Here is a 27,545-nt window from a genome sequence, read left to right on the forward strand (position 1 = left end):
GCCGTTTGCCTGCTGCTCCAGCCCTCGAAATTCGAGCATCGATCGAATAACAGACACGTCAATGCCAATTAATAGGAGGATGATAAACAATAGTTTACTACGGGACAAATCAAATCGCGTCAGACGCGAGCATACCTCTTCCTGGTTCATCGTAAACAACGAATTTCTACCAATTCGTAAAATGGCCATCATGCACATTCGTTCAGATGCGGTGACAGCCATGTCGCTCGGAAAATGGATCTCCTGTGTTTTCCTTTTTTGTCCACGTCTCGTTCCGGCATTTTAATTTTCACACGTCGACTTTACTGATTTACTGATGTTTCAAATGAACTGATGGTTGGAAGTTTGTTATATGTTATTTAACAGTAATTTGTTATGATACTGGGCTGTAATGAATTGTTTAAGTTAATGCATCTAGTCATTAAAATGCATTTAGTGAGGGCGGTGACAGGAGACTGGAGCAAATTTTGAATACTGTTACATTTTTTAGAACAATACTATTGGTTGATTGATGAGAAGAATTGCCTGTAATTAACTGTTGGATGATGAGAAAAATTGTGTATTGCTACAGAAAATTCGTGAATTTCTAGATTTTAGAATTTGTAGTTTTAGAAATTTGTACAGCAGAAGACTTGGAAATTTGAGAAGTTGGATGCTCGAAAATTTGAGAAAATTTGGATATATTAGAATTTTTAAATTGAAGAGTTTATGGATTTGAAACTTAGAAATATTAGAATTGAAGGATTTGAAAAATTGCAAATTACTAATAAAAGAATCCAGAAATTAAAAAATCTTGTGATCCAAAAACTGTGAAATTGCAACCCAAACAATTCCACAAATAAACCAAAGCTTTGCATAAAATTATCTATCAAATTTTAATTCGAAATCCATTCCTCTTTTAATAAATTAATAAATTAGATACTATTATATACAAGATTACCAGTAAAGTAGAGATTAGTAGCTTATAGATAATCAGTAAATTAGAGATCAGTAGATTAGAACGTATAAAAATGACCAACAAAAGCACCATTAATGTAATTGTCGTTGCTTATCATTCCGATATTTTCCAGAACATATCAGCTTTCCTCGAATTCATAGCTTGTCGTGTGAATATGTGATACACGTCCCGATGCGAGCATTATGACACATCACGCCAACAGTCATAACCTCCTTCACGCAATGGTGTCACTCCCTGTGAAACTCTAATCTGTGTGTCGTAATGTTATAGTTTCGAAAGGTTGCAGGGGAACGCCGGGATGATCTCAGATGGGAGAGGGACCTTGATCGCAACAGATCCAGGGCAACTTCACCGGATCGACATCAGGTGGACAGAGGAAGGACTGCGAGTCCACAGAGGGTTGGAGTCGAATCTTCCTCAGGTAAGAATATTTTCAAAACCTTAACATATTTTAACCTTGAGGTTCAAGTCTGGTGATACTTCCAACATTTTTTGAGGATTTTGGAACCTCTGGAAAATTGATACATTCTGATGGTCTTTGTTTATCATATTTTATTTTGGTCAGGAGAAACGACAGGTGTTTGGCTTCCAAAATGTGCAAAATGCAATTTCATAATTTTAGTTTAATGTCAAACAGCAATATTTAGTAATACTTTTTCGGAGATATTCTTTAGACTATACTTAAGAGTCACATAGAATTTTGCAATTTTGTTTTAAAGTCTTCTTAAAAAATGTTTTTATGTACTTTCGTTCATTCCTTTTCGCTTCAAACTACTAGAATAATGAAATTGCATTTTTGCATATTTTTAGGAACCAGACATCTATCCTTGTTCTAGGTTAACAATGTCCTTCATTAACAAGGACAACCGAAATGTATTAATTTTTTAGAGGTCCTAAAAATCCCTACTCAGAATAATTTGTACTTATTCTTCGTCCCTAACATATTTCAACCACTTAAGAGTTTATCGTCGTTCGATACTTGCTCTCATATTAAATATCAAGTGCGATAAATATATAAGGGATGAAACATAATTTATACAGTTGTTCTACATCTAAACAATAGTTAATAAAACTACCAAACCGGTGAAATAACCGCCCCACAAGTTTTTTATTATAAGTTACACAATTTGTACTTTTCTTGAAATCTGCATTGGTTTTCATCAAGATAAAGAATTAATATCTGTATTAATTTATGTTTTGTCATTTGTCTATTTATTTCTTAACATAATTTTTCATTTCAAATTAAGTGCACATTATATGTCGGTAGATTTAAAGTTAATGTACATTTTGACAAAAGTACCTTAATTTTTGTAGTTTAAAATGAGGAATTTCAGATGTGTCATTTCTGTTACTCCGTAATTTCCTAGACAGTTGCGTTATTCATACTAGTTAATTATTGACGCAATGACAAATATAGAAATGTGATATGTTCAGCTCATTTTGTATTTAGCGATGTTTGATTCGTGTAGATTATAATTAGAAGTGAATCTGAAATTGCGGTGAAAATACGAGATCGGTCACATTTGAACTGCTATGTGTGTCACGAGTGTGACACGATATACAAGGGGTTAATGATATAGTATTGGGTTAAAAGGTTAATATAAAGGGTTAATGAATACTGTTATGTATAGTAAATAGCCAAATTATTATCCTAAGGAGATTATTGTGTTATAGTGTGTTGGTATAGTATGTTATGTACAGTAAATAGCCAAATTATTATCCTCAAGAGATTTCTTCCAAAATGCAACATTTCAATTAGTCTAACAATACCGATATTTCACAATTTTTATATCTCGAAATATTTTCCAAAAAATTTTTCGCGTCGGACTAACAATTTGTATAAAATTCTAATAATTGACATCTGTCACAAATCAAAGAAATTAATTATAAAGTCGTTCTAATGTCAACAGAACCACCAGAGTCAATGGCCATCGACGTGGACGAGGACGAAGAACGTCGAAGACGAGCTCGTCGAAGTAGCACGGTTCGTTGCAAGTCTCGCATGACCAGGCAAAGGTCGTACGACGACGAAATGAAGAACGTGGCTGCGATGTCCGGAAGCGGAGGGCAACACGCTCATCCTGAGCCTGGTCTAGGACTTCCGGTGCAGCTACCAAGACGAGCATCAGCCTATGACGTGTACGCCGCGCCAGGAGTTGGAGGACTTAATGCCATGGCCATCGCGGCTGCCCAGCAAAGAGCATCGATCTCTGCCCAAGGTAGACCATATTTCTATTCACTTCTTATCAGATATTTGTTCACCTGTATGTCGGCCATGGACGTGTTTTTAGAGATTACAGTTCAGCGACTTTTTGTTACTTTTCGCTTCGGCTTTCAACACTTTGCGACAGGTAATTTTTCTTCTCGCGCCACCCGTGGTTAAACCGTGCTTTAAAACATCGTGTACGTATTAAGGAGCTTTATTTTATTGTACAATGAAAGTGGATCGAAAAACTCGTTTTTAAGATATTTGTAAAAACTGCTGCTATAATATTGAAGTTGCAAGGTATGGTCGCTTATCGATTTTGTTCCAATTGAACAGAAAGAGGTGTGCGATCTTAACTCCGTATAGTTTGAAGTATTGCAGTGGATGTAAAGGGAAACTTTTCCATTCGTGGAATGTGCGGAGATAAAAATCACATTTACAATATTGAACATGGAGAAATGACAAATGTGCTAGATTAGGGAAGACATTTGCTGAATTTTTGTTCAAATTATGCTGGTAGAATAAAAATGTTACTACAATGGTTAACACTTTGTGAGAACGTGACTAATACCTACGTAGAGATAATAAGTAAAAATTTGTCTTGCAGCTTTGGTAGTTACAGCTTTGTTTCATTCAATCAAAATGGATTGATAGTCCATCTATCAAAATTGAGATATTAATTAAAAATAATTTAGGTCGAAAACGTTCAGTTAAAGTTTGCATGAATAAATTGAACAAAGTAATACAAGTGGTCTACAAATGGTCTACACATTTTTTATATAAGATTGTTTTTTATTTTCGAATAGATTGACGTTAAAGTGTAATGGCAAAAATATAGTGGTTGTAAATGCTTGTGATGAGTAAATTGATATCCATAACACTTGAGATAATATAATACAAGGTACTTCTAGATCGAGACACGATTATACTCGTCCAGGATATATTTTATTATGTATTGTGTTTACAGTGTATCATTTGTTCCCATTTTTTAAGAATATTATTTCAATATATCATTGTTATCATTTGTACACCGTCACATGACTCAAATAATAAATCTAGATTACCATCTTGATTTCTGAAGGTATTATGAAGGTTACTGAAATTAATGATGCTCTGCACTTGTGGCGCAGATAGTATTCGATGTATGAGATTAGGAAATTAATAATTCTTAAAAAATAAGTCATAGCAATCAAATATTATCTAATATAATTTGAAATAAAGTTTGAAGTTTAGTTACAAAAGTTGAAACGCAGAGATAAAATTAAACTGCAATCATTTTTCAGCGAATTATTCATATCGTTTGAAAAGATTAGATGATGGAAAGTTTCAAACTTTGGGTCAAACACGTGGCTGTCATTAGAGTTTGATAAATCTAAATTGCATTTGTTGTAAGTTTCTAGTTTCTTTCTGACTGTAACTTTTTAAATTGAGGGTTGATACGTCAATTTTCCTTTTACGTTGTTTTAATGGGATATCAACTGACTAAATATAAATTTTCTTTCTTCTTTTTCTCGTTTAATATTGTTTTGGTCTTCTGTAAAACATTGGAACGGAAAATAGGAAAAAGGTGAAACTTTGTTTTTTAAAAAAATTAACTTTTATTGTAAATTTTTTTATCGAGAGTTCAATAACTTGTAATAATTGTGATAAACTAATGTAACATGTGATGAACTAATTAAACTTCGATTATAAATTTTTTATCGAACTTTGAGTAATGAAGTAATTTATAGTGGAAGTTTAATTATCTTTTTCATTGGGAGTTCCGTAGAATGATTTATAATGCCAGCTTAATTAATTTTGTAATTAATATTATTTAAAAAATAAAAGTTCTATCGTTTTATTATTTTATTGAGTCCAATAACATATTTCACTAAACTCCTAAAAATTTTCACGGAGGAAATTAAATTTGATCAAGTACCATATTTACCGAAAAATTAATAATTGGAAGAAATTTGTGTTATTTTATGAAGTGTTGAATTTTCTAATAAATGACTGTGTCGTGAAAATGGTACCATAAGACTGAGAGGGTTATTTCAACGTAATTAAATGGAGAAAATACTACTGAAAATGTAGAAATTTACGGGTCACCCAAATATATGTGCAAAATTTAATTGTTCACTCTAAATTTTATTTGACATTACAAATTACGGTCAAAATTTATTTAACACCTCAAATTATTTAGTTAGTACGTCATTTAATTTACAGGAGCAATTTTGAATGAATAAGCAGAAAATTAACCAAAAAAAGGGAAAACTGAAATTGCTTAACGATTTAGTAACCGAATAATAACGTTAATTATCACGGTAATTAGTGTGAAAATAAAACTGTTATGGAAATAAAACCAATGTGCAAGCTAAACGTTTAAAGCGAACAATTAAAACGATCACAGTTTTCAGCGTGATTCTAAATGTGCTCATTCGAGCATTATGTTCGAAAGACATCATTGATTTTATCATTCGTATTCCTATCATAAAAAGATGATTATCGAAAATACCAGGAACAATGTATAATTCAATATCTTTTATGTTCATTTGACGAAAATAATTTTATTGAAAATTATTATTGTAATTGCGTCATTGATGCGAATACAACGTCAAAATATTGAAATTCTGATACGATCAATTACGGTACGTTTGATAACAGAAAAGGGTGCAGTGGTTTCCAAATTAATGCAATTTTTCGACGTCTGTTAGGAATTCTGACACCCGCAGACAATGATGCGAAATTTACGATAGACTGACTCCATTAATTAATGCCATTTTAATTAACGGTGAACCATGTAAGTAATTGACAAATTGCCGTTCTCCATTGCGTTCGTGTGGTTCGTGCGATCCGAGTTATTTAACCGGGTTACAGGAAATATTGCAAATATTCTGGTTGCTGTCGGAACTTTCGAAATTAAATCGACTTCATGAACGTTCGATCAACTTAATAGGAAATTATTGAACTAGAAACTTTCTTGAAACTTCTAGGTAACTTTACCGAAACATTGTTGTTTTCCAATTACTTTCCGGTAAATAATTGCCTTATCGTTTATTAATTAAAAGGGGTCAGTTGAAGAGTGTGGATTATCACTTTTGAGGTTAGGTTCGTAAGTCTCTCCTCCATTTCTTCAAAAACAAATGCAAATGGTGGAAAACTTTTCCATCATGTACAAAGTAGTATATGTTTACAAAACTAAATACGAAAATATAAATAAAAATGTGCAATTTAATTCATTTCCCACGAACAACTAAAATTTGCACAAATTTGCTTAAATTTACCCCTATAACATTTGTCACTAGAAGCAACTGCAGTAGTTTTAGCCTCAATCGCGCGTTTAACTACAGAATAGTTACAGAAGGCCATTCATTCGAGCCTTACAGCAGAACGAAAGACCTACAAACGTGTAATTAAGTTTAACTTCCTTCAGAATGAACAGTTTCCAGTCGACCATATCCGTGTCCACAAGGCCGGACCATGCCTAACTTCGTTTCATTTTGGTTGAATCTCAAACTAAAACTTTGATCTCTAATGGTTGAAACACGGTGTAACGAGGTGAACGTTGTTCTAATTAATTTGTCGACATGTTACGTACTTTGTAATCGAGACTCTGACATATATTTTCAACACAATTTGCTTCTAGATTATAATGGAATTTCGTTCGATCGCTGAATAAAATCCGGGGATAATTAACCTTTCGTTGTAGGTGCACGGAGTCGGTATATGATTATAGAATATTGTACTATCCTCTGTGCACGTAGTTATATTAAGGTTACTGAACATGATTCTGCTAGCGTTTTCAAATTCACCACCCACGAGAAATTCATAAATTATTATAAAGTAAACCTGGTAATCCGAGGATACCAATTATGATGAAATTTTGCGAGATTATGGAACATCGATTTATGGAAGGAATAATTATTTTTTGCTGTATAACTGATGGGGGAAGCTTTACTTTTACTTGTAAGTGAAAATTGAACTATGAGATATATTTAAAAATTTGGCTACAGGTTCTTTGTTAAAAAATTTAGAAAAATTATCTGATTCCAACACTAAAAAATAGTAATTTTAGATAGTGGATAAATTGTTCCGTGTACTATTCAGAAATGGGAAATGATTAGGCAGATTTAGGGTAGCGTTTTAGAAGTTTGCGCTAAGTGAAGCATCTTCTTCGTTAATGCAACATGAATTTTCAGGTGGAAAGATGCTTAACACTAGTTAAACGCTAAGTAGTAATATCAGTAACCCCTTAGGTCCCTAATGATGTTCAACGTAACGTTGACGAAACGTTAGAATCATTTCTCAGAAATTGGTATCGTAGAGAGATATTTAGTATGCTTTCGCTATAAATAGTAACATTTACGTCAAAACAGTATTACGTCAATTTCGTGCCATGAGAATTGCTAATTATTTCATGTTATTAAAAAATAAAAATTAAAAGATATTGAATATTCTATATAAGTAATAAATAAATTTTATGTCACAAGAATTTAATCAGTTAATAAAATTTAATCATTGATATCTTCATTTTAGTATGTAGCACATATACTATATTATAATAATTTAGTGCAATGTAAAATTCTGTTTTAATACAAGATATCATTAAAATATATAAATACTATTAAAATAAAAATTTTAGATACATCTACACATAATTTAAAATAGCAAATTAAATCATTATATCAAAATAGTTTATGTTTTTCATCCCCATCGACGATTTAATGAATTTTTATAATTACAAATATTTTAAAGCTATTATTCCATTCGGAATTTTTATTTGTTTCACAGTTATCAGATAAAACTTAACAAAGATTGAAGGCATGATTGTCTTCCTGAAGTTTGCGATTCCTTAAGGGATAAAAGGGATAAATAATGGAAGAAGAATCGGGTAATTGGGTTGCTAGGATAGGATTTTGTACTCCATTCTTACTCTTGTACGACTGTTTCCACCAATTACGTTATCTAGGTCGTCGATAAACTCTTCTCCCTTAAGCCTCATATCTGGCCTGACTGTCTCTCTGTCGTTTTGATTAGCCTGATAAACGTTATTTATACTTTATACTTCAGAAATAATTTATTTGTTGTTATACATTCGGTTTAAAATCTCTAGTATCATTTTTTTCATATTTTTGTGTTTAAATTACTGTGATTTCATATTTATTATGAACATGTGATAATTATTTTATATACATGTGTATAATTATATACAATAAGCATGAGTATAATTATTATGATCTTATATTCATTGTGAATATTGTAATCATATAATTATTATGATTATACAATTATTAAAGTAATACATTTAGTAAAATAATATTAATAACTATTGTCAAAGTTATTAGATTACTTAGTGAATTTATAGAAAGGAAAATATTATTGCAACTTAATGAATAATTGTTAAGTAGATTGTTTATAAAGTCATAACAATTATATGTATAATAGACTTACTTAGACTTACTTATCTTACACTTACTATGAACACCGTGATTACATAACTACATAAACTTTATAAACAATCTACTTCAAAACTATCATTCATTAAGTTGCAATAATATTTTCATTTCATTAATATTATTTTATTAATTTACTTACTATGAACACCGTGATTACGTAACTACATAAACTTTATAAACAATCTACTTCAAAACTATTATTCATTAAATTGCAATAATATTTTCATTTCATTAATATTATTTTATTAATTCATTTACTATGAACATTTACTATAACCACTGTGATTATACAATCATAATAACTTTATAAACAATCTATTTAAAAATTATCATTCATTAAGTTGCAATAATATCTTCATTTCCATAAATTCTAAGTACTCTAACTTTAATATTAATAGCTAAATAAGACAAGTAGCAGATAAATAATCCTATAAGTTTGAAATTTCTCTTATTACATAACACAGTAGCAAGAATTGATCGGAATAAAATGTTCTGTTGACAGGTGGCAGGAAACCCGAGGAAAGACCAACATCTCGAAGATCATCGTTTAGGGCAGTGAAGCCGGTGATGCCATACGAAGTCGGTGCTGAAGATGAAAGTATGATGAACTTGGAAGCATCCTCTGTGCCAGTGGTTCCACCAGCACAACCTGTATTAGTTCCTGACGAGGAACGACGAACTAGGCGAAGAGGCTCTCAATTGTAAGTACTATACATTTAACAGTTTCCAATGCACATCAAACTCTATCAAAAATTTATTAGCCTTTGACCGATGGAATTTAGTTTTATTAGAACTATGGAATTTGGTTTTAACACCAAACCAAAATGACTGTTCCATAAATTTCTTATTATAAATTATACAATTTGTTGAATCTCTTGAAATCTGTATTGATTTATATCGATATGAAGAATGAATGTACTAATTTATGTTTTGTCGTTTGTTTAGTTATTTTTCAGTTTCACTTTTAATTACGAATTAAGTACATAGACTAGTAGGTTTAGTGTTAAAATCCCTTACTACTATGAACTATGAAAATTTTTCAAAAGATCTGCAAAGTTATGCCACAACGAACATAAATGATAGAAATTCAATGAGTAATAGACTGTGCATCCTTATGCACTTGATATGTGATTCATCACATATGACATATCAACATTCACAAAATAAACCTTAATTTTTTAATTTACTAACTGTGAATTTTACTAATAAATACTATTGAAATATCTCAATACTAATGAAATACAGATATGTAATTTATAAACGAGAATATTTTACAAATTATTTGATTTATTTATATATCTCATAAAATTGTATCTTATTGCATTTTCACTGAAATATTTTATTTTTAAGAAAATTAACAAACGAGGTTAAGAAACGCTGTTGCCTGCATTTTCGTTTGATGAAAAATTTGCAAGTCGATATTCTTTTTCCAATTTCACGTAGTTTCCTATGCAATATTTCCTCTGTGAAAAAATAAGACAAAGAAATAACTCGTTTTCGAGTTACACCGTGCTTCAAAGTGAACCGAAGTTTATTTTCAATCGAATAAGGTTTCATGAGTTTATTTTGAATGCATTAATTTTCCCATGAGATACTGTGTTTTGCAATTCTCTTTGAACTTTGTTTTATCATGTATTCCTAGTCCGAGTTTCTGTGTCAGGTCGTAAACAATTTTTACATCTCTTCGAACTGTTTCGTGTGGAACGACAAGATATAGTAGCCTTTTTATGATTTTGATCAAATATTCATGTTTCAAGTACGCGTTGAACTTGAGTCGTTTCATGCTGTTATAAAAATTTTCGCTGTGTTTGTTGAATATTGTGTTTTTAGGAACATTAAATTTGTAATATAAATCATATGAAAAAGTGTACGGTTAAGTGGATTAGGGATTAAATGGGAGAATGGAAAAATCGAGTTATGTTTATGGAAACGTGTTACAACGTATGAAGCGAGATAAATTTCAGGGATTTTAGGGAGATTATTGAAGAGAAACATTGGGGAGATACTTTATGAAATACGTTAAAAGAACGTGTGAAAAATATAAGTGCAATTTTATTGAAATTGCATTTTTCAAGTACTTTCAGAACATTTTTAGTACAGTAGAACCGTTTGTTGCAAGACTTTAATAATTTATAAAAAAAGGTATAAGTCAGCTTATAAAATGAAAAATTACATTTTTGAACTTTCAAAACAAAAATAATAAAAAAATTACAGTAAACAATTTTTTAGCATCTTATTTTATATGAATATATAATAAATTATATAGAATTCAAATAAAATTGTATAAATGATATTTTGCAACGTTACATGAACTTTAAAGAGAAAAATTTAATTAGAAAAGATAGACATAATTATAATTGTATCAGAACAACTCAATTTTTCGACGGTGAATACGCACAGTTTATTTCAATTATTATATAACACACGTATTATAATTTAGTCTGCGAGTGACATCAATATTACAATCAAAGCCGAAATACTTGATCCCGCAACGAAAGTCTTTGCAAAATACAAGTAAAGTCCGTAATGACAACCAGTATGTCCCGTAGTGACAAGTTATAAGTGAAGCCTCGTAACCACAAATAGAAAGAAAGAAGCGCGTAGCAACAAATATAAGAGAATGAATCGAAGTGAAGTGAAGTGCGGGCCCGGTGCCCTCGCCTATTTTATACGTTTCACTCCCCTACGACGTCTCCTAGCAACCACCCGATTTCTTCGAAATCTGCCACGTGCCCTCCGTCGACCTTGGCTTCGCGGTCATCCCTCTACGACCGATCCTCGCGATGCCGCCCGCCCTTTGCGGCCGAGCCGCCGCGCCGCCACGCCGCGCGCCGATACCGATGTCGCGCCGGCACTTGCCGGTACCCGCCGTCAAACGGAGCGGTCCGCGCCTTTGTACTCGTTTCTCGAAAATTACGCATCAGGAGACGTCGCCGAAGAGTGCCTTTCTTTTCTGCCGAAGTGCGCACCTGGGTTCGCCGGCATTTCGCGGTGGATCAAATACTTATTAATTAGCATTTTCTTGGAACTTCAGAGCATGTGCCACGTGCCACTTTTGCCACGTGCCCTTGCCACGTGCACCACGCACGTGTACATTTCTTAGAAAAATTAATTATCTATCGTCTTCGAGTGCGACCGATCCCGCAGACAGCTAGCCGGAGCGCAGGGCAAGCAAGCTCGCCCCCGCCCGGGTTCTCACCTCTCCCGAGCGGAGTGGCCCTCGGTGTTTTGGTGAGCACCACCACTCCCGGGCGGATTGGTTACCCCCGGTGCTACGATGGTGTTTTTCATGCCGAGACACTCATGGTGTTCGACGAATACGGCCACAGGTTTCCCCGTGCACGTAGGGCTTCGAGGCATGGAAACTCGCCATGCCTGCTGCTTTTGACCAGTCGTCCCCGAAAACCCCGCTAAATTCATTAAATCTTATGTTTATCTTTAAATTCTCATCCCATGCTCTGAAATGCCTCAATTGGCCAGCTCTATCCGTAACAATCCTCCCCCTCGTACAAAATTCATTTAATTTTGTACCTCATTTATTCCTAGTAGTTTTATTAGTTTTCGTGTCGGACGTATAAAATCACCCGTTCGTGTGCGCACCTCGGCCACTCTGACTTCTTTATCTACACCGGGAAATACTCGTGTAACGGTCCCTTTTCGCCAACTATTTCGCGGTGCTTGTAAATCTACGATCAACACTATATCGCCTACTTCTAAGGGATTTTCCTTTTCGGTCCATTTCTTACGCGGTACGAGCGTAGGTAAATATTCGCGCAACCATCGTTTCCAAAACGCCTCTGCGAAACTCTGCGCTGTTCGCCACTGTTTTCGCAAACATACATTTTGAAGATCATATCTACCTAGCTGAATCTCACCCGAGGACGATCCTATCAGGAAATGATTTGGCGTCAGTGCCTCTTTATCGCGAGGGTCTAACGACACGTGCGTGAGCGGCCGCGAGTTTACCGAATGTTCGGCTTCGGCAAAGAGCGTAGAAAGAACTTCTTCGGAGGGTGCTTGTTCCCTTAAGATCACGTTTAACGCGGTTTTTACCGACCTAATCAATCGTTCCCACGCCCCACCCATATGCGGTGCGTCAGGGGGGTTGAAAACCCACTTCACACGTTTTGACAATGCGTATTCCTCGATCTTAGCTCGGTCCATACTCGCGGTCGCGTCTTTCAGCTCCTTGTCCGCGCCCCGAAAGTTCGTCCCATTGTCGCTGTAGACCACCTGCGGTGTGCCTCTTCGCGCCGCGAGTCTTTGTAATGCCATTATGGCCGAACTAGCACTTAGCGAATGCGCGATCTCTAAGTGGATGGCCCTTGTCGTGAGACACGTAAACAACACTCCCCAACGTTTCTCTCTTCGCCGCCCGATCTTTACCATCAATGGTCCGAAATAGTCGACCCCACAGTGTGTAAAGGGTCTCTGCCGAAACGCTACACGCCCGACCGGTAGCGCGGACATCAGCGGGTTCTGTGGCCTGCCTCGCCGTATACGACATACAATACACCTACTTATGAGCGAACGTAAAACGCGTCGGAGACCGATTATATGGTATTTTTGCCTTAATTCGTTGACTACCGCGTCGCTACTCGCGTGATAGAACTTCCGATGATATTCTGCAATTAGTAATTTTGTCGCGGGGTGTCGACCCTCAAGTATGATTGGTCGGTTGTCAAAGCCCTCAAGTCCCGTTGCCGTTACGCGCCCGTTTGCCCTCAAAATTCCCTGTTCGTCTACGTATGGATTTAAACCGGCGATTTTACTTCCCTTGTTCATATTACGGCCGTTTCTCAACGCAACTATCTCAGCTCCGAAATATTCTTCCTGGATAACGCGGTACCAATATTGTTCCCCTATCTGAACTATTTCCAACGGTTCTTTCACGGTGTTCTTCCCCTTCCAACGACCGACGATCGCGTGTACTCGTCGCGCGATGACGAGAAGACCGCGCCAACCCATCAATCTTATCGGTAGCGAAAATTCTGCTTTTACCGTCGCCGCCACGTAGACGCACGCTTTCCGCTGCTCCAATCCGTCGATTGTCGCCTTCTCTTTCGCGGTCAACGTTTTTTCTATCGGCCATTCGGATTCCGGACGTCGCAAAAATTCCGGGCCTTCAAACCATCGCGGGCTTATAAATTCGAAGCTATTTTCGAAGCGCGTCGCGTCGTCCGCGGGATTCTGACCGGTCGGAACCCACCGCCACTCCGTCGTCCGCGTGTTTTCCCCGATCTCTCCTAAACGGTTCGCTACGAATACTTGACGCGTCCGCGGCTCCGATCTGATCCACGAAATCACGGTAGTCGAATCTGACCAAAAAACTCGTCTACTAATTTTAATGTCTAGCTCCTTTTCTACGAACGTCGCGAGTCTTGTCCCCATCAAGGCCGCCTGTAACTCTAATCGCGGTATTGTCAACGGTTTTAACGGCGCGACTCTGCTTTTGGCCATGATCAAGGAAACGTGCGCGGATTCAGACTCATTTTCGTTTTCGAACCGCAGATAGGCTACCGCCGCGTAAGCCGTTAAGCTCGCGTCGCAAAACACGTGGAGTTGCGCTTCTGACTCCCGCGATTCCGTTACCCCGTAACACCTCGGCATCCGGCATTCTTTTACCCTGTCTATCGTGGACACCCACTTGCGCCAACGGACAAAATCTTCCTCCCGTAGTGGGTCATCCCAATTTATACCGCTTCGCCATATTTCCTGCATGATGATTTTTGACTTTAACGTGAACGGCGCGAGGATACCGAGCGGATCGAAAACCGACATGATAACGCGTAAGAACTCTCGTTTGGTGGGCTTCTTTTCGCCTAGCAGGATTTCTTTCGGTATATTCTTTAACTCGACATTGAATTTGAGTTCGTCAGTCTGTGTGTCCCAGAAAAGACCGAGGACCCTCTCTCCCCCTCGGTCGCCTAACCGCATGTCGCCCTGCTCTAACCGTTGCCCGTGATCGACGGAATTTCGCAAGGCCTCCGCCTTGTTGCTCGCCCAACCATGCATGGCGAAATTCGCTCGCGCGTTTATCGCGATTACATCCCGAACGAGCTCTGCCGCTTCGCGCACGGTTCTTCGACTCGATAAGAAATCGTCCATATAGCTATCATTAATAATACTTCTAACTGCCTCCGGGTGAGCTTCATTACAGTCTTTCGCATTCTTATCTTTGACGTAGATCGCGCTACACGGGGATGATTTGGCGCCGAAGATTAACGTCGACATCTCGTAAATGTCCGGTTCTCTATTCCTGTCTTTTCCTCGCCATAGGAATCTCTGCGCACCACGATCGCTTTCCCGAATTTGCACGCGTAGGAACATATCTGAAATGTCCGCCTTCACCGCGACCGCGTATTGTCTAAACCGAATTAATATTCCCGGCAATGATTTTAATAGGTCCGGACCTGACATCAGCTGGTCGTTTAAACTTATTCCTCCGGTTTTTGCCGCGGCATCGAAAACTAGTCGAACTTTATTTGGCTTGTTTACGTTTCGCACTCCGAAGTGCGGTAGATACCACGTCCTAGCCCGCTCTAACGTGTTCTCAACCCTTTGAGCGTAACCCTGGTCCAGAAAACGCTGCATTTCCTGGTAATATAAACGTGCATATTCGGGATCGCGATCTAACCTTCGTTCTAATAATTCTAACCTTTTCCGCGCAGTAGACAAACCGTTCGTGCTCGGCGCGTGATCGTCCTTCCATAAGAGGCCCGTTTCCCAGATTTTTCCCTTACGCGAACTAGTTTCCTCTAGTATCCGCAACGCGCGATCCTGCTCGCCTTTACACGCGACGCTATCCTTTATTCCGGTATATTCTAGCGCGAAATAACCCTTTACTAAGTCGTCTAAAGAAGTCAGAGCCTCCCCTGTACATTGGTATTCGCTTACATCTATTTTGTATACCGCGCGTGAGGAGCATTTTGCGGACCCATGCACGGTCCATCCAAGACGGGAGCGCGAAACCGCCAAATCTGTACCTATTATCTCGCGCAGTTCCCGTGTTACGATTAGGTCCCAATTGTCTTGACCGATTAATAATTCTACTCGTGCTCCGTGGTACGGTCGGATCTCCACGTCTTTGGCGGCACCGTGTACCCGCGCAATAATGTCCCGGCTGATCGACTGTGTGGGAAACTTCAGATTTTTGACGGTTATCGCTCCGCGGATCCGGTGCGTGCCGAAGATCCCTTCCACGTCAAAATCTACTTTTTTGCTATTCTCTAATCGAATTTCTCCTTCGCCTATTCCTTTTATAGACACGTCTATTCGCGAACCCTTTACCCCTAGATCTCGCGCCAGCCTATCGTCTATCAGGGTGACCGTGGAACCCTCGTCTAGTAACGCGAATGTATCTATTGTTCGCTTCGGCCCACCCGCGCGTACCGCTATAATTTTCAGCAATACGCTTTGCCCGTCTAGTCAACTATCTATGGAACCGCGATTTTCCCCCGACCTGTTGTCGCTCGCGACGTATGCCCTGCCCGACGCACTCTCTCCCCCGGATATCGCCCCGCGCTGAGATTCATTTTCCGCACTATTTGCGTCGACATATTTATGCAACAGGATGTGATGCTGCCTCTTGCAGACCTTACACATCTCACTCTTGCAATCATTTCTTGAATGACCGGGCCTCAAACACCCGAAGCATAGGTTGTACTTTTTCACGAGGTCCCAGCGCTTACTCACGGGCTCGCGGGCAAAGAAGAGGCATTTCGGCGACGGGTGATTATCCTTTTTGCAAAACGCGCATTTTCGAGTTTCAGTCGCGTTTGTTTCTACGCGCCTATCTCGCCGTTCTGCCACGCATACCACAGCCGTTTTCGCCGACGGCCGCCGCGATCCACCGAACGCGCCGCGATCTACCCTTTGTGTCGGTCGTTCCGTCGTGAAATCGATATCAAAAATCCCGGCTTCCGTAGCTAATTCGGCTTCCGCGTATATGAAATCCGCGAGTTTCTCGAGTTCCGATTTCTCTTCTCTAACGCTTACGGCGTACCGGTTATATGCATATCGCAATGCTATCGGTATCTTATGTCCCACGGATTTTACTAGTTCGGGGCTGTGCAGGTACCCCAACAACCTAAACGTTTTAAACGCTACCACTGCACTGCGTAACTTCGTCGCGAATTGTACGAGCGAAATTCTCCCCGAATCTATCTCCGGTAATGTCTTTAACTCCGCGACGATTTTCTCGGCAGCGGCCCGTTTATTCCCGAAATGTAACTCTAACGTCTTTATTATTGTGTCCGCGTCGCGGCTGCTCGCGAGCAAAGTTTTAACCACGTCGCGTGCCTCGCCCTTTAGGGCATCGAACAATCGTGCAATGTTTTCGCGGTCCGAGTATCCGCCCGATTCGGATGACAATATATATGCCTCCTTAAAGTGTAACCATTCTAAGCGATCACCGGAGAAGCTAGGTAACGCTTTCGCGGTTGTGAGACGATTTACTAATCGCGAACTTCCTTCCCCTGCGAGCGACGCTTCACGTACCGCCGCTAACGTACGTTCGATAGCCGCGGATAGTCGATCAGCCGGGTCAATAAAGGATTGCTCACTCACGTTTCGCTGACGCCTTACTGGTAACGCGGTGCTGTTGCTCCATGGCTGATGCGTTGCCCTGTCGTCCTCGCTGCCCTGGATTTCCTCCGCCTCGTCGGAGAAGTCCGTGTCCTCGTCGGCTGCGGATGGGATGCTCGCCTCCGTGGGTCGCTGCCATCCTGCTCCGCGACCGCTGCCTCCTGGCAGCTCCTGCTGCCGCTGGTTCCCAGTGGTCCTTGTTGCCCGACGCCCCTGTCGGATGACAGGTAGGATGGGAGACGGTGCCCTGGAAGGCCCCGCAGAATCGTTGTCCTCCATGGTTGCCGGTCCTGGTCCTGGATCTGCCAATGCTCTCGCCTTCGCTGGTCTGCCCCGCTTGGCCGCTGGCTGCTTCCCTGACTGCTGGGCTGCTGCTCGTTTTCCTCGTACCATTGTCTCGAGTAAAGTTCACTTTGTGTGTCACTCGCACTTCCACACAAATCACGATATCGCGTCAAACACCGTCTGTCCGGTCAAAGTGTCCCGGGTTTCGGCACCAAAAATTGTATCAGAACAACTCAATTTTTCGACGGTGAATACGCACAGTTTATTTCAATTATTATATAACACACGTATTATAATTTAGTCTGCGAGTGACATCAATATTACAATCAAAGCCGAAATACTTGATCCCGCAACGAAAGTCTTTGCAAAATACAAGTAAAGTCCGTAATGACAACCAGTATGTCCCGTAGTGACAAGTTATAAGTGAAGCCTCGTAACCACAAATAGAAAGAAAGAAGCGCGTAGCAACAAATATAAGAGAATGAATCGAAGTGAAGTGAAGTGCGGGCCCGGTGCCCTCGCCTATTTTATACGTTTCACTCCCCTACGACGTCTCCTAGCAACCACCCGATTTCTTCGAAATCTGCCACGTGCCCTCCGTCGACCTTGGCTTCGCGGTCATCCCTCTACGACCGATCCTCGCGATGCCGCCCGCCCTTTGCGGCCGAGCCGCCGCGCCGCCACGCCGCGCGCCGATACCGATGTCGCGCCGGCACTTGCCGGTACCCGCCGTCAAACGGAGCGGTCCGCGCCTTTGTACTCGTTTCTCGAAAATTACGCATCAGGAGACGTCGCCGAAGAGTGCCTTTCTTTTCTGCCGAAGTGCGCACCTGGGTTCGCCGGCATTTCGCGGTGGATCAAATACTTATTAATTAGCATTTTCTTGGAACTTCAGAGCATGTGCCACGTGCCACTTTTGCCACGTGCCCTTGCCACGTGCACCACGCACGTGTACATTTCTTAGAAAAATTAATTATCTATCGTCTTCGAGTGCGACCGATCCCGCAGACAGCTAGCCGGAGCGCAGGGCAAGCAAGCTCGCCCCCGCCCGGGTTCTCACCTCTCCCGAGCGGAGTGGCCCTCGGTGTTTTGGTGAGCACCACCACTCCCGGGCGGATTGGTTACCCCCGGTGCTACGATGGTGTTTTTCATGCCGAGACACTCATGGTGTTCGACGAATACGGCCACAGGTTTCCCCGTGCACGTAGGGCTTCGAGGCATGGAAACTCGCCATGCCTGCTGCTTTTGACCAGTCGTCCCCGAAAACCCCGCTAAATTCATTAAATCTTATGTTTATCTTTAAATTCTCATCCCATGCTCTGAAATGCCTCAATTGGCCAGCTCTATCCGTAACAATAATAGAAATGAAATACAGGTATGTAGCTTATTGATACCTGAGAACATTAAAAAGTTATTTTATGTAGAATGTCGACAATACAGTGAAGAATTAAATAATGTCTCCTGACTCCTTAAAACTTAATTCTAATTCTACGAATTAATGTAGTTAATTCAACAGCCAATTTTTGTAACGCTTTGCAGATAATTTTAACCTTTAAATAAATTAATGGTGATTATATTCGATCTTCCAATACTTTCACCCCTTTACATTATTGGTGAATTTGGGAATTCAAAAATATGGAAATTTGATTATTATAGAATTTCAAAATTTATAAAATCTGTGAACTAGAGAATTTAGAAATTACGGAAGTTGTAAGTGAAAATTTGGAAATCTTGGAATTTGGAAATCTGAGAATTTTGTAATTTTGAAATTTTAGAATTTGTAGATTTGGAAATTTAGAAATTTCAAAATTTGAGGATTTGAGAATTTAAGAATTTGAGAATTTGAGAATTTGAGAATTGGAGAATTTAAGAATTTGAGAATTTAAGAATTTAGTGATTTCACAATTTAAAAACTAGAGAATTTACAATTTAAAGTTTCGGAACCTGGGAATATTGGAGTTTGGAAACCTGAGTCCTCAAGATATTGGAAATTTGGAAAGTTAGAAATTGGAAAATTGGGAATTTGGGGACTAGGGAATTCGGGAACTAGAGAATTTGGGAACTAGGGAATTGGGGAACTAGGGAATTTGGGAACTAGGAAATTTGGGAACTAAGGAATTTGGGAACTAGGGAATTTAGTAATTAGAGAATTTAGTAACTAGAGAATTTAGTAACTAGAGAATTTCAGAACTGGGAAACTTGGAAATTTTTCCAAATTTGGAAACTTGGAAACTTGGAAATTCGGAAATTTGGAAACTTGGAAATTTAGAAATTTCGGAATTCTAATATTTCAAAATTTGAGAATCCAGAACTTTAAAAATTTGTAAACCAGTATATTAATGCACTCGGCAATTTAAAAAATAAAAAATTTCTAAATTTTCTAACTTAAAAAACTTGTCTTCTAATACCTTATATGTATATTTAAAACTTCAGAAACCTAATTCGAAAATTCATAACAAAATGTATCCACAAAATAGTTCCTACTGTCATCTTCTAAAATATACACTAATGTATACTATTCCTGTTGACCTGTGAACAAAAGCGAATCAAGTACTTATGTATATCAGCCAGTATGTTAAATCATGTTCCAGCAAGGGTGGAAATTGTCCAAAGAAATATAATTCCCTGAAATCGAGTCAAGGACATAAATTGCCAGCATATTTGCTGGTTGTTCACCCTTGTCAACCCCTTCCACCGCTCCCTTCGGTATTAAGGACGCGTTTTGCTCGCGGAAGCAGCAAAAATTGAAGTAGATCGCAAACACCAGGTTTCCGTCACTACAGAAATAATTAATGCCACACCTATATACGCAATCTTTCGCGAAGATATATGAATATATGTATTATAACTATATACACGCTGTTTTCCTCGGTTTGTATTATTATCACAGTTCCAGGTCGAATTTCTGTGAATTCTCGGCCCACGTTCCTAACAAGGCTCTTATTAATCTCGAAGACGAACCAGTTTCTCGATTTTCATTAAGTTGAGACGGTTACGAATTACGACGTTAGTTATTAGTCTCAAAGATGACGACGTTTCTTGCTCACCGAGAAATCTCGTGTTACGTTGAATTAAATTAGTCACCGTGGCTGACGATATCTTGCATAATTTATTGAACCCACGATCTCGCAATTTGCAGTCGGCGATGATTTATTTAGTAGGAGAAATCGATATGCAGTCGCACGTCGATTGTATCAACACCTATTTAATTCTGTGACACGAATGGACACTTATGAAATACCATTTCAAATATCATTAACATTCTGTCTTATTTTTGCATGACTACTGTACTAATTTCTGATAATTTTAATAACTCAAAAAATTCTTAATAATCTTAATAATTTTTGAAACATTTATTTCTGTATATTGATACGTTGATTAGATAATTAATTTCATACATTTTATAGTAATTTTTCAGTAGATTTTTAATACTTTTATTTTTAATGACATTGTTTGAATTATTATGAATGAATAGGTTAGTTTTAGGAAACTGTTTAAAATGACAATCATTTCGAGATTATGTTCTTTTGTAATGTAGAAATGTATTGAATTTAAACTACTGATAATAAATTAGCTGTATTCATTGGAAAATGAAATTAAATATAAAATACTGTAGTATATTGCAAATATATATATAGAATAAGATATTACAGGTTATGTATACATATAAGATATATGTATAATATACATGTTAAATAATTTCAAGCATATAATATGTCAATGTATAGAATGTATAGTATAAAAAGTAAAGAATTGCAGATATTTAATATGCAAATACATCACATATTTATATGAATTAAAGAAATATTCGAATTATTATGAATTTGTAGGTTAGGATACCTCGTAAGCATAATGACCTGTATAATAATTCTAAACAAAAACATTTCTAAACTGTGGTAATAAATGTAGCAAGAATTATTTACAATTAGCCAACTATAATAATTGACATAAAATTGTGAAAATGTTAATCGAAATGCATTAATAAATGAATTAATTATTCTTGGAATTTTTAATAAACCAAAGTTAAGCTTTTTGTACAGTAATAATGTTAAAATAATAATAATAATGAATTATTACTGTGAGTAATAATTGTGAATAATATTGTGAATAATATTGTGAATAAAATTCTGAATAATAATTATGAATAAAATTGTGAATAAAATTCTGAATAATAATTACGAATAATAATAATAATCTTTGCCAAATCATTCAATTAATACAAAACTAAACAACAAACTTAATTGTAACTACTACAAAATTGAAATAAGAAATTAGCGATTAATACACAGCACTGAAGAAAGAAAAAAAAATAATAATTTTTTTGTATTGTAATAATCTGCTGATTATAGTTTGTGCGATGTTTCAACGATGCTTAAAAACTACCAGAAGTTCCCTTTATTCGCGTGGACGTATTCAAATCGGTCGTATCGATTAGCGAAAACTCGCAGGTCGAGCAGAAACCACGTGAAATACTTTGTTTCACTTAATTCAGCGATTTTCGAGCATGATCTTCTTAAGCCACTCGATCTTCTCGGCTGTGGCAGAAGCGTTTTAAAGCAGGCAGGTCGTTTCAACCACTTCAGTCAAGAGAGCTAGATTAATTAGGATTACGAGAGGGAAATAGCGGGGAAGACAGAAAGAGAGGGAGAGAGATAGAGAAAGAGTACAACAGTTACCCTAAAGTGGTATGTTTTCCCTATGCTAATTCAATGTTACCATGAAACGGGCAAAACGTTCGACCATAATTACGATTGCGTTCTGGAATTAAACGAAATTCCACAGAACTATATCCATTGTTGTTCTGTTTCGAAAAGTTCCGAATTGGATACCGAAGTGTATATCCACTATGGTGTTCCGCAACATGTAGCGAAATCGGTCATAACAAGGTGATTTTGGATGCAGAACTAAGTTCAGATGGGAGAATGAAAGATGTTATGCTATTTCTAAGGAAAATTGAGGTTAGAAATATATGGGTTATAAATTAATGTGGTTGTCATGTTAACACGTTCCGTGCCACGTGTACCATTTGTGGTACACGTCAAACTTGATCTGCAGGCCACGTGTACCATAACTGGTACACGCAGACATATTCATTTAATCCACCAAAAACATATGTTTTATGACAAATTTAATTCTATAAAATATATTTCCACTAAAAGAATGAGACATTAAACAAAATGCAGTATAGAACAAAGCACATAAATTTGTTTATTTGTTATATGTACAATAGTTATGAATTTCAAGTAATGGTTGATTTTTTTAAAGCAAGGAATGCATAGAAATGGCTTATTCGGGCAATCGTTGCAAAACGTTACAACTCTTTTAGTTCTTTGCCTTGCTACTTTAGTACCATACTGTTTTACTGTTTTAAATTAAAAGATGAAAGAATAAACTAATGAAAGGCAACAATAGAAACATGTTTTCTAACAGAAACAAATGAAAAACAAAGAATGTTTTCTCTGCATATATATACCAACCGCCTCTTTTGTTAGATATTCTATTTCCCTTGCATTGTACTTAACAATTCCGAATACAACTGGTTCCCTTTACTAATTGAAAATTTCCGAACTGATTGACTTTCACAATCGAAATGATCGCAGCGCCACGTGTACCATAAATGGTACACGGTGTCACAACTATGTACTCTAAACAAGCTAATTACTTATGGATTGATGATGTAATGACATATTGTGTGACAATATATCAATTTTTAGTCAAAACAACGAATGGCCTGGAGATCATTTTGGGCAAAGATGGCGTGGCAAATATAGTTAAACTGTAGTTAACACATAGTTAACTATAGAATAATTAAATACACTTAACATATAGGTAACATATTTAATAATGATAATAATAATATTTAATACGTATTAATAATAATGATAATACAGTTAACATATAGTTAATCATGCTATTATTATACAAACATATAGTTTACCACATTTTTATTAAATATAGTTAATATACAGTTCATCCTATTATTATTACATATAGTTAACTTTCATATATCGAATAAATGCATGTATCAAATATATATTTTTAAATGTATTATTTATTTAATAAATATGTAATTTATACAATGAAAAAACTTATCTAACAAGTATATTAATCGTTCACAATTGACATCATGTATTAAAGTACTCTTTTTTAATAATATTTTAATAATTTTCATGGCAAATGAACAAATAAACTAACATTGTTAATTGATATAAATGTATACTTCTACATTTGTCAGTGAAGAAGTATAATTACGATACATAAATTAAAATATGAATGATCTTAGTATTCTTAGCGTGTCACTTTAATGGATCTTTGCTTTCTATTTGCATAATTGCGGTCTCGTATTAGACCTTTCCAACTTTTACGGATTCATAATTAATTGATGTTAATTACTGTTGTAATTAGGAGAACATTTAATGGTAAAATTATAGTCGATCAATAAAGATACATCTATATTATTATCGTCGATTATAGCTAATCGACGGTAATTATTGTATATTTTACGATTCAGCGTAAAATTACTTGATGATAGTTCAAATATGCTCAAATCATTAAATTACATTAAGATGTTAGATATTCGAATGCAAGTAGTAACAAGTAGATAATAAATAATCTAAAAGAATTATTGATATAGCATAAAGAAAATTAAATATTATTTCAAAGAAGAGCGAAAACCACTTTCACTGTCGATAACTTTGATTATTTATAAAATATTAACATAGCGTTGCGTCGTCTTTTTCTTCCTAAGTAAAATTACACAGCGATGAACTACAAGAATGCATTGCATCCGAAGATTATAACTCACTATAAGTATTCCATTAACGAATGTCAAGTCTGCGAATGAATTACTCGGAACACTAGAAACTAGCGTGACTTTCAAAACTAGAAGAAATTGGTAGAAATTGATTAAAAAGTTTGTTGATACATTATTCTATAGTATGTTGAAACAACTAGTGGAACCGAAAACAGTTTTAACCCTTAGAGTACTAGAGACGTACAGATGTCAACCCACGAGTTGGCGCGTGACCCAAAGTAAAAGAAGCTCCCCACCGTGAACATTTCCAGTTACATTTCGGCAAATAAGAATAATAATGATGATAACAACTGCTGAACGCAATTCGCACTATCTCACTCTCGAGATGTTTGCCTGTCATTGTTTTTGGCCTAATTGGTGTGCAACCGCCCCAGTCAATATACCGCCGAAAATACGTGTGAGGCGTCCATTTTTCTATTCTGACCAATTGGAGCCTCTTCTAAATACCTGTGTCAGCCTCACGCACAAACTTGTGGGTTGACATCTGTATATTCAATTATGCTTTCCCCTTTGCTTGTCTACTTCACTACTGTATTTTTAATTGGGGAGAGTTAGTGCATTATACATCGGTACTGTTTGTATAGCAATATTCAATTGAATAATTCTATATCATGTTACGTATAAGTATTGATCTTTGGCAGAGTTCATTATTCCATTGATTCTAGTTATCTTTTTCCTTGGTTCAAGTAAAAATGAGATGTTGATATTGTGATTTCAGACCGGACATAAACGCCATTAAGGCATTGGCATCTGCAGCTCCAGGGGCGGCTAAAGTTGTTCCCCCACCTGCTGTGAACAGGGTTGCAGCTGAAGATCGTGAATTAGCTCGTCAAGGAAGTCTTGTGGATGGGGAAAGCATTAAAATCGTTATTCATCATGCAGATAACGACATGAGTGAGTATACCTTCATTCACAATTTATTGTTCAATATTTTCTCTTCGAAGAAAATGTAGAAATACAGAAATCTCTTAGAGAATCATATGCATCTTTTGTATATCTATTACATCCACTTTGATATTATTATCATTATCTTTCTATACCAATATGTGATATTTTTCTTAAATAAATAATTAAAACGAAATAGAATAAAATTATAACATTTAGAAAGTTTAGTATTGTAAAGATTAAAATAAAATTTTAACTATTAATTTTATACATAAATGTATAAATTGATATTCGGCAAATAATTCAATTCCTAATTTATTAAAATAAATATTATTTGAATAAATAATTTGTTGATAGATCTGTGACAATTTTTAGACTCTCCTGCGGGAGTTTTGACGCGAAATACGCCGAAAGGTCACGAATTTAGTTAGTAACTTTATAGGAACTATGATAATTAACTTTTTGCCTTATAATTTTATCAACAGTTGCGTCTGTAGGAGTTAATTATTCTCTACGTCAATGTTAACGCAAATAGAGTTTAAATATTCTGTGTATTTTGCATTTAACGATTTTTCGCTTAGCAGATTATTAGAGCTGAACATAAAACTCAACTTTACTGCAAATACTGCTCTGACGTGTCGCATTTGAATTTAAGTTGCGTCACGAGTGTGGCTCGATTTTATTAGGTCATTTCAGAAGTTCGCTCTCTTTTTAAACTTTAAGATGTAAAAATAAGAATGTTACATTTCATTAACATTAAAAATATTAATATACTTATCATTAAAAATGTTAATATGCTTATCATTAAAAACGTTAATATATTTATTATGATAGTCGTTTATAATAATTTGTTTCTAACAAAAAAAGTATTGATGTTCAATATTCATATGTGACCACTAAACGCGCGAAGAAATTAATTAATGTAAATAGAAATTAAATGTAAACGTTAAATTATGTGTTAAGTTACAATTTTTTTTATTATGACAACATTTGAATTTATTTTGTGATCTGTTGTTATAAATAATTAAATCTTGTATCTTTTATTATAAATAAGTAAATCTTGTATCTTTTGTTATAAATAATTATAAATAATTTGTATATATGATTGACTAACAGCTGTGCAAAATAGAATGTGTGTTAATAAAGTAAAATTACATGTGTAATGTTTTGAATCTATAAAACAAACAAATTAAAATTACACACTACATACATATTGCCATAATCGAATAAATTTTATTTTGTTTATTACACAATTTAGTATTTTATGAATAGTAACAATAATAAAAGAATATTTAATAAAAATTAAATAACACAATATGCAATAATGAAGATTTTTATAATTTAATGCAATACATAAATTATGTATGTTTTAATTTAAAACTGAATAAATAAATTCGCACGTTTGATTGCATAAGTACATTGAAATTTAACACTTTCATTATTAAAACCAAGTTGATCAGTATTAAATCAATAATACATCAAAAAGTAAATTTTGTATACCAAAATATGATTGGTATTTAATCAATATTAAACTCAGATACGTCATGAATTTATTACGTGAATAAATATGTAATTAAATTAATTTAAATCTTGATTTCTTTTAATCGATTTTTTTAATACATTACTCTGATTAGATTTCATAAGACTAAATCTATATATGTATATTTTATTAATTAAATCCATAAGGCTTTGCAAGCTTTGAAATACCCGATCAACGTTATCTCTCTCATTTTCTATACCTATATTCTCTACATATGCCCTACATATATTCAAGCAAATTATTTCAACGATACTGGAATAAATTAAATTTTATTCTTAAAAAATAATTTTACGTATTTACCTAAAAACTAAAATTTCAAATTTATACAAATGTAAGAATTAAAATTTTTAATTTATAAAAAGGTAAAAATTAAAATTTTTAATTTATACAAATGTAAGAATTAAAATTTTTAATTTATAAGAAGGTAAAAATTAAAATTTCAAATTTATAAAAATGTAAGAATTAAAATTTCAAATTTATAAAAAGGTAAAAATTTAAATTTATCATTTCTAACTGCAGTTGACTAAAAATTGTGTTTCTTAAAAAATTATGCAGCGTTCAGAAAATGAACGAAGCTTCTGACTCCCAACTTCGATTTCCATTTTGGCAGGCTTTCTGTTATATTTGCAGTTTCTTGAAAAAGACTTGAGGACTTGCAATGAGAGTAGGAAACACTAACTCACTTTCTGCAAGAACGAGCATCGATCGAGAGTTGAATTGGGGATATAAACGAAATCGTCTTTACGTTACATCAAGCGGAAGTCACGCGTTTGCGTTATAAAAAGAAAGCTGGTTCAATCTTCTTTCAACTTTCAAGGACTTTTCTTTTGTTACCA

At 36.0% G+C, this 27,545-nt stretch overlaps 1 protein-coding gene across 2 annotated transcripts in view; it reads left to right on the forward strand.

The window, feature by feature from the left end:
• The window catches only part of Fife (regulating synaptic membrane exocytosis protein fife), a 208,394-nt gene that overhangs the window by 103,419 nt on the left and 77,430 nt on the right, over positions 1–27,545 (forward strand). Inside the window, exons 7-10 of one of the 2 annotated variants that reach the window (XM_076531515.1) lie at positions 1,238–1,379; positions 2,869–3,177; positions 9,102–9,300; positions 25,003–25,178. In XM_076531515.1, coding sequence (XP_076387630.1) covers positions 1,238–1,379; positions 2,869–3,177; positions 9,102–9,300; positions 25,003–25,178 — 826 coding nt within the window. Of the gene's footprint in view, positions 1–1,228; positions 1,380–2,868; positions 3,178–9,101; positions 9,301–25,002; positions 25,179–27,545 lie in introns of both variants that reach the window. The other variant, XM_012291762.2, reaches the window with a different exon arrangement.

This window comes from Megachile rotundata, chromosome 5, assembly GCF_050947335.1.
Source record: "Megachile rotundata isolate GNS110a chromosome 5, iyMegRotu1, whole genome shotgun sequence".
Lineage (NCBI taxonomy): Eukaryota > Metazoa > Arthropoda > Insecta > Hymenoptera > Megachilidae > Megachile > Megachile rotundata.